At 59.5% G+C, this 6,967-nt stretch overlaps 1 protein-coding gene across 3 annotated transcripts; it reads left to right on the top strand.

Annotated features, from left to right (window-relative positions):
- Nucleotides 1–2,965: 2,965 nt before the first annotated feature.
- LOC104863423 (SH2 domain-containing protein 5) lies at nucleotides 2,966–6,719 on the top strand. 3 transcript variants are annotated; one of them, XM_033760702.1, is made up of 6 exons: nucleotides 2,966–3,725; nucleotides 4,001–4,081; nucleotides 4,417–4,491; nucleotides 4,812–4,958; nucleotides 6,056–6,286; nucleotides 6,468–6,719. In XM_033760702.1, exons 1-6 carry the CDS (start codon nucleotides 3,639–3,641, stop codon nucleotides 6,702–6,704), a joined length of 858 nt encoding a protein of 285 aa, XP_033616593.1. In that variant the 5' UTR covers nucleotides 2,966–3,638; the 3' UTR covers nucleotides 6,705–6,719. The 3 variants fall into 3 exon arrangements, with proteins under 3 accessions (XP_033616593.1, XP_033616592.1, XP_033616591.1); XM_033760701.1 differs by having other exon boundaries at nucleotides 6,465–6,719; XM_033760700.1 differs by having other exon boundaries at nucleotides 6,056–6,307.
- The last annotated feature ends 248 nt before the right edge of the window (nucleotides 6,720–6,967 follow it).

The following is a 6,967-nucleotide window of genomic DNA, read 5'->3' as shown; positions in this document are numbered from 1 at the left end:
GGTGTCGCCCTGGGGCAGCGGCCTCGACCGAGCGCGTGGAACAGCGCATCCCCCGCACACGCTGCGCGTCGTGCTTTCCTCACGCGGCCGCGTTTTTCTCCCGGCGGCTCAGACCCCTCCGAATGCCTACCCCGTGTAGCCCCTCACCGGGTGCTTGGGGAAGGCTGAGTACGGGTCCGTGTCCGCCTGACCCGCGTTCTGAGTACGGGTCCGTGTCCGCCTGACCCGCGTTCTCAGGAGATCAGTACGCAGCCCCTGCGAGAGAGCTAGAGGAGAGGTTGACTGCGCAGGGGTCACAGCCAGCCTTTTGGACCCCACAGTCCACGTCCCTGGCCGCGGGGTCCGAGGCAGGTGAAAGTGGTACAGGGGTTGTGTTGTGACAGTGGGAGCCAGGCTGTGGCTGGAGCAGCGCGGAGCAGCTGGCAGGGGCCGGGGAGGCCGCCACTGCCAGCGAGGAGGAACAGCTGTTCGTTGGTCAGCGGAGCTGGCTGCTTCCTCCCCTCCCCTACTCCTGGGCAGCCTGGGAGCCACCAGACTCCAAGGTGGGCGCCTGCTTATGTGTGGGGGGGCAGGGCCTAGGGGAGAGTCCCAAGCATGCCCCCAGCATCTCCTCTCTCTAATGTTCTGCCTTCTCCTGTCTGGGCCACCCTGGGCTGAGGGTCTGCAGGCGGGGAGGTCTCCCAGGACCCCTGAGGTGGGCCCTCCAGTGACACAGTACAGCTCAGGTACGGTGCAGCACAGGGTTTGGCACTTGAGTGACAGAAGGTCAGCTTGTCCAGTCCCCTGTTTCTATGCAGGGCCACCTGGAAAACCTCAGAGGAACCCCAGGAATACGCCCGGCCTCCTTCAGACTGTGTCTTTTAGGAAGGTGCTGACTAACCAGGCCTATGCAGAATTTCACTCTGGTTCTAGAGATCAGGAGATGTAAGCAGTATGTTTCCGGGGCTGGGAGAAACCTCCCAACTCAAGCCTGGGGATGGAGGCTGAAGTGCATTGTGCACCTTAGGCATGGGAGGTAGATGGGGAAGGAAGAAGATTTCCCTCCTTTAGGGAATCAGAAGATCAGACAGATGGGTGGGTCCAGGTGAAGGTGTGTGGGGTGGGGCAGGAGAGCTACAGCTCTGGGACTGGAGGTAGGAGACTTTGCAACCAGGGGTGGGGCACAGCTGTCCCTGTGACAGTGTGTGTCTTGACCCTGGTGGCTCCCTCTGTCTCTCCCCTGGGTGCCCGAGGGCTGCCTGGCACAGGCAGGGCTTGAAATGGGCTCTCCACCTCTCCCTGCAGCCTCTGCTTCTCTTTTATCTCCGTTGCTTTTTTCCTCTGACCCCCTCTGTTCCCGCTTCTGTCCCCACTGGTCTTTCCGTCCTCTGGCCTCCCACCTTGTTTGTTTTGTGATCCTTGTCTCCTCTCTCCCGGCTGGCAGCAGCACACCCTGTGGTGTGATTATCACGTTAAAAGGCGGCTTCTCCGGGAGCCCTTCTCACCTCAAACGTGTCACGTGGCTGTCCTGTCAGTCGCACATCTGCTTTATTTCAACGTCAAACGTGCAACAGGGAAAGGAGAGGATGTGAAAAATTGTCAGGATCAGAAAGTGGAGGTGATGATGGCCCAGAAAAGCAGGAGGGGACTGGGGAAGTCTTCAAGTGGACTCTTCAGCCTTGGTTTTCCAGCTCTTCCTATGCTGGCCGTTTGTTGAAAGGCGTGGACAGCTGTGGGCACCTGTATCCTGGCCTGAGCCTGGGCTTGCAGGTCACGGGCAGGCAGGGGTAGATTCCCCCTGGTGCCAACACTGTTCCTTCCAAGCAACATGTCCAGGGTGTGCCCTTCCCTGCCTGATCCCTGCTCGCTTCTGGCCCCCAGACTGGCCACCTCCTACCTTGCACTCACAGGAGACTGGGTGGTCTCATGTTGGTGTGGCCTGGGCAAGGAGGGGACTGAAAGCGGCCAGAGCCTGCTGTCTTCCCAAGTACCCTCCTTCGTATCCCTTGTGACACTGTGCCATGCACCTGCCCAAGCCTGGCTGGCGTTGTGCTGGGCACCTGCTCCTCACATTATCCTGGGTTTTCAGACGAGGAAATTGGGGCGGAAGAAGGGAGGCAGCTGGCTCAGAGCCACACGGGGTTTGGACCCAGGCCTCCGACCTGAGTCAGTGATGACAAGTCAGCTGGTGAGAGAGCCAGCCGGAATGGGGACAGAGGGACCTGTCTAAGTGGGCCTTGGTAAGGGTTGGAGGAGCTGAGTCCTTGGGGACCATGGTAGAGGTGATCGGCCATTCTTTCTCATTATTGCTGGCCCTGGTTGCATTCATTTCACATTTATTGAGCACCAGCTGGTGTCCTGGGCTCTAAGGGGGAGTAAATGCCTCCCACCCTTGAGGACTGTCCCACAAAGGAAGTCTCCTCCTGTCCCCACTAGTGGATCCAGACAGGGGCTCCCAGGGGGGAGCAGTGTAGTTGTCCTGCCTTCTCTACATCCTGACTCAGTATCAGCGCCTTGTCTGGTCCCCAGCCTCATCAGCTGTGGTCATCTAGTTCATGGCTACCCCCATGAACTGCTCCTGCACTATAGCCTGCTGTGGCTCCCTGCTTCCCACAGGGAAAGCCTGAATTTCCTTATTTGACATTTAAGGCAGTTCCTAAATTGGATCTAACCTGCTTTATGGGGCAAAGTCTGCCTAAAGGCTCCAGCTGCTTGCTTTCCTTTGTACCTTTGCAGACTTTTGTCACAGCTGTCACCACCCCACCCCATCCCCTTTGGTGGGCCTTCCCAGCCTGCCCTTCCTTCTGTGGTGCTTCTTTTTTTTTTCTTTTCTTTTCTCTCTCTCTCTCTCTCTTCCTCTCTCTCTCTCTCTTCTTTCTTTCTCTCTCTCTTTCTTTATCTCTCTCTCTCTTTTGTGTTTTTTTGGTACTGGGGATCGAACTCAGGTCCTTGCGCTTTTCTTTTTCTTTTTGAGGTGAGGTTTTGCTGTTTTGCCGAAGAAGATAGCCTCAAACTTCTGAATTTCAGTGATCCTCCTGACTCAGCCTCCCTAGAACCTGGGACTCCAGGGACACACCCAGCTTCCCCAGCACCTTTTTTATAATTCTAACTAACTTCCTTCCTCTCTCTCTCTCTTTCTTTCTGTACCAGGGATAGAATTTGCACTTGCAAGGCAGGTGGCAGAACCACTGAGCTAAATCCCTGTACTACACCACCCCAGCACTTTGACAGGCTGATTAGTCTTCACCCTTGACTTCCACCCCCAGGGAGTCAGGTCAGCTCTGCAGTTCCAGCCTGGAGCACTTGCAGAAGCTACAACCCTTCAGATCTTTACCCGGACCACCCCCCTGGCCTTTCCTGTCCTGTCCCCTCTTCATCTCCATCTGACCTCTTACGTAACTGCCTGTCCTTTTCCCTGATGAGAATGTTGGTCCGTGAAGGTGGGTAGTTTTCCCCATTTCTCAGGACTTTGTCCCTGGAGCCTAGAACATCGAGGTGCATATAGCAGACGCTCAGGGAGGATTTGTGGGATGAGTGCATGGTGGGGAATGAACAGATGAGCCGGCCAGCTTCTGCCTGGAGAGCACCGAGGGAAACTGACCTTGTCCCCGCCCTTTGCAGCTTTATCTGTGGAGCCTGAAGTGACCACCTTGGGGGCCATGCAGAAGGCTGGGGCTGGTGGCCGAAGGGCCTCCGACTGTGGGCCCACCCCCTACCGGCCCAGGTGCATCACCAAATTTGCCCAGGTGGGTGTGCTGTGTCGGGTGGCCCTGGAGGTGGCGAGCGGGTAGGGTGGAGGACCTACCTCTCTGTCCCTTCTCTGACCTAGACCTTGCAGTGTGTGCTGCACAGACAGGCAGGCTTGAGACCAAGGTCACCTGCTGGGAAAGTGGCAGAGCTTAGATTCCAAGGGGGGTGCCCTGGCCCTGTCCCCAGCATGTTGGTGGGGGATGTGTGTCTCAGGGCTGGGTTGAAGGAAGTGGCCTGACTCCCTGCCTTGCACCCTCTTGCTGACTTGCAGTACGTGGGATCCTTCCCCGTGGATGACCTGGATACGCAGGAGGGTGTGTGGCTGGTGCGGCAGCAGCTGTGGGCACTGAAGGTGAGGGGGGTGCATCCCGATGGGGTCACAGCCCTGAGGCCCGATGAGACCCCTGCCCTCTCATAAAGGTGGGCAGGTTTGCACCCAGGCTCCTTCAGCCCTGGCCCTCGAGCCCCAGACTTCCTCAGGCCACTCGCAAAACAAAGCTGGAAGCTCTAGGTGGGATCCGAGCTGCAGCCTGGCTGGGAGTTTTCTGCTGGAATCCAGCCCGCTCCCAACTCTGAGCGGCCACTGCCCAGGGCTCCGTACCCTGGCAGGGCTGGTGGAGTCGGTGGATGGTCCTGGGGCTGCGCTGGGGGAGTAACGCCTGCTTCCACCAACCCTCTTCCACTCAGGACTGTCCCCGCCGAAGAGCTGTCATCCTGAAATTCAGCCTGCAGGGTCTCAAGATCTACAGTGGGGAGGGAGAGGTAGGAGCAGCTGGGGCGGGTGCAGGGCGGCTGCATGGGCACGGGTGTGTCCTCTGCAGGGCCTGGCTGAGCCCCCAACCTGTCTATGTGCTCTGGGGCCTTTGGATGAGGGTCTCTGAGGGTCCCGTGCATGGCCCCTCTCACCCTTGACCTTCAGAAACCTGTAGGGGCCACTCCTGGCCTCTGACATCAGAGACATCAGTCCTGCCCAGCGCTGAGGCTGTGGAAAAGCCAGCTTTGGGCAGGAGACAAGGTGTCCCGGCTTGGATGTCAGGCATACAGGTCAGGGGCCTGATGTGGCCTGGTGATGCTGCTCCCAGGCACTCCTGATGGCCCACGCCTTGCGGCGCATCCTCTACTCCACCTGGATCCCAGCCCGCTGCCAGTTTGCCTTCATCGCCCGGAACCCACGAAACCCATCCAGCAGACTCTTCTGCCACCTGTTTGTGGGCAGCCAGCCTGGAGAGGTATCTGGGGCCCAAAGCAGGGGACACACTGAGGCTGAGATGGTCTAGGGATGGAGGCCTCTGGGCTTGGCAGAGCTGGCCTGAGCTCCTCTAGGAACCCACCCTTTACTGTACTGAATTCTTCTTTGGCCCCTAGTAAGGGTCCCTCTACCCCATGAAAGTTGGTGGCCTTGGCGTTCCCTGGGGGCCAGGGTATGAACTTGCAGGTCACCTGCCAGGCCGTTGCTGGTGCCACTCTCTGCCTGAATGCCTGCCCCGCCCTCCTCTCCTCCTTACCCTCAGGGCTCAGCCCCGATGCCTGTGAAGCCCACATGGATTCCCCCAGGTTGTCCCTCCTGCAGAGCCTGTGACAGGAACACTTCAGTCGCTAAGCACGGGTGTTTGAGGTCCCTGAGTACAGAGCCTGGGGCCAGGGCTTGGACTGTCCCAGTGCATGGCCCTTTGCGGATGGGTGCAGTGAGTAACAGGTAGATCCGGCAGTCAGAGCCAGTGTGACCACGCGAGCCACAGCTGTGTGACAGCAGAGGTTGGGGTCATTCTATCCAGCTAGCATTTGCTGCCGCTGTTGGAGGTCCAGCCTTGTGTTAGCCACTGGGGTGACAGGTGGCTGCAGCTCATGGTTCCAACATGCTGGGCCTGGATGTGTGGATGCGCTGCCCCAGACAGGTGCTGGGCTTGGGTGGGAGTTTTCTGTGCGCCACTTCATGCACTCCTCAAAGGGACACAGGGAGGTGGGGATGAGGAAACTGAGACACACAGGGTACCATGCTGCACCATGGCCACAGTGCAGTTCCTAAGTGATAGCCGGGATTGGAGCCTAGGCTCTGACCCCAGCCACTTCTTTGAGAGGGTGCTGGGGTGAGGCGCAGGGAGTGGACTCAGTGCTCTCCGCAGGGTGCACAGCACAAAGTAGGTAACCGTTAAATGAATAAGGGAGGCATGGTAGGGAGGTTTTGAAGGCTAAGTAGGAGTTTCCCCAAGAGGAAAGGAGAGGGACACCCTAAACTCAGGGGCTGCACGCACCCTTGGAGAGCGAGTAGATGCTTGGGGGCCCCAGGGAGCTCTCTCCATCTCAGCCTGCCTTTCTCCCACCCTAGGTTCAGATCCTGTACCTGCTGCTCTGCCGCTCCTTCCAGCTTGCTTACCTCTTACAGCACCCTGAGGAGCGGGCACAGCCTGAACTATCCCCCGGGCCGGCAGGGGACCTGTCCCCAAAGCCACTGCCCAGCCCTGGGGGCCCTGCTACCCTGGTGCGGGAACCCTTCAGCCGTAATCAGCTCTCACAGAACGTCCACGCCCTGGTCTCCTTGCGGCGGCTGCCAGCTGAGGTGCCAGGGGGCAGTAGTGGGGTATGCCTACCCTAAACAGGGATGGGCAGTGGGCAAGGCCACTGGGCGAAGGCTTGGAGGTCATAGTGGAGGGAGAGGGGTGTGCTTTGGGGATGTTGCTTGGCCTGACATGGCTGTCCTGCCTCTGCCTGCCCATTGGGCCCCCTTGCCGCCCTAGAAGGAGCTGCCTGAGTCAGAAGGCCATAGTGCCCGCCACGCCCGCCTGGGGAACCCCTACTGCTCACCCACACTGGTGCGAAAGAAGGCCATTCGCAGCAAGGTGATCCGCTCAGGGGCCTATCGGGGCTGTACCTATGAGGCCCAGCTGCAACTGTCAGCGCGGGAGTCCTGTGAGTTAGGGTGCAGCCCCCGCGTGTGTGCATGCGTCACTGGCTGGGTGTGTGTGCATCCGGGGTGACTGTGTGACTGTGCGTGAGCGTTACTGCCAAGTGGGCGTGAGTGGGGGCGCCTGAGTGGGGGCTGTCTGTGGGGAGGGGGCGGGGCCTGGGGAGAGGACAGAGGGGAAGAGCTGGAGGGGGCCGGGCAGGCTGGTCTAGTGGGGGCTGCCGGTGGGGAGGGGGCGGGGCCTGGGGAGAGGACAGAGGGGAAGAGCTGGAGGGGGCCGGGCAGGCTGGTCGGGAGGGTTTGGCCTCTCTCCCTCTGACCCTGGGTGGTCTCTGT

The sequence above is a fragment of the Fukomys damarensis genome, unplaced genomic scaffold (assembly GCF_012274545.1).
Source record: "Fukomys damarensis isolate Sample0158 unplaced genomic scaffold, DMR_v1.0_HiC HiC_scaffold_73748, whole genome shotgun sequence".
NCBI classification, from domain to species: Eukaryota; Metazoa; Chordata; class Mammalia; order Rodentia; family Bathyergidae; genus Fukomys; species Fukomys damarensis.
Note: the sequence above shows the minus strand (reverse complement) of the source record. Positions and strands in the feature narration are given on the sequence as shown.

Excerpts from the sequence above, each read along its gene's own strand:
- LOC104863423 (XM_033760700.1), top strand. The coding sequence starts at position 3,639 with ATGCAGAAGGCTGGGGCTGGTGGCCGAAGGGCCTCCGACTGTGGGCCC. Across the intron at positions 4,082-4,416 it reads AGCAGCTGTGGGCACTGAAG|GACTGTCCCCGCCGAAGAGC; the intron begins GTGAGGGGGGTG and ends TCTTCCACTCAG. Across the intron at positions 4,959-6,055 it reads TGGGCAGCCAGCCTGGAGAG|GTTCAGATCCTGTACCTGCT; the intron begins GTATCTGGGGCC and ends CTCCCACCCTAG.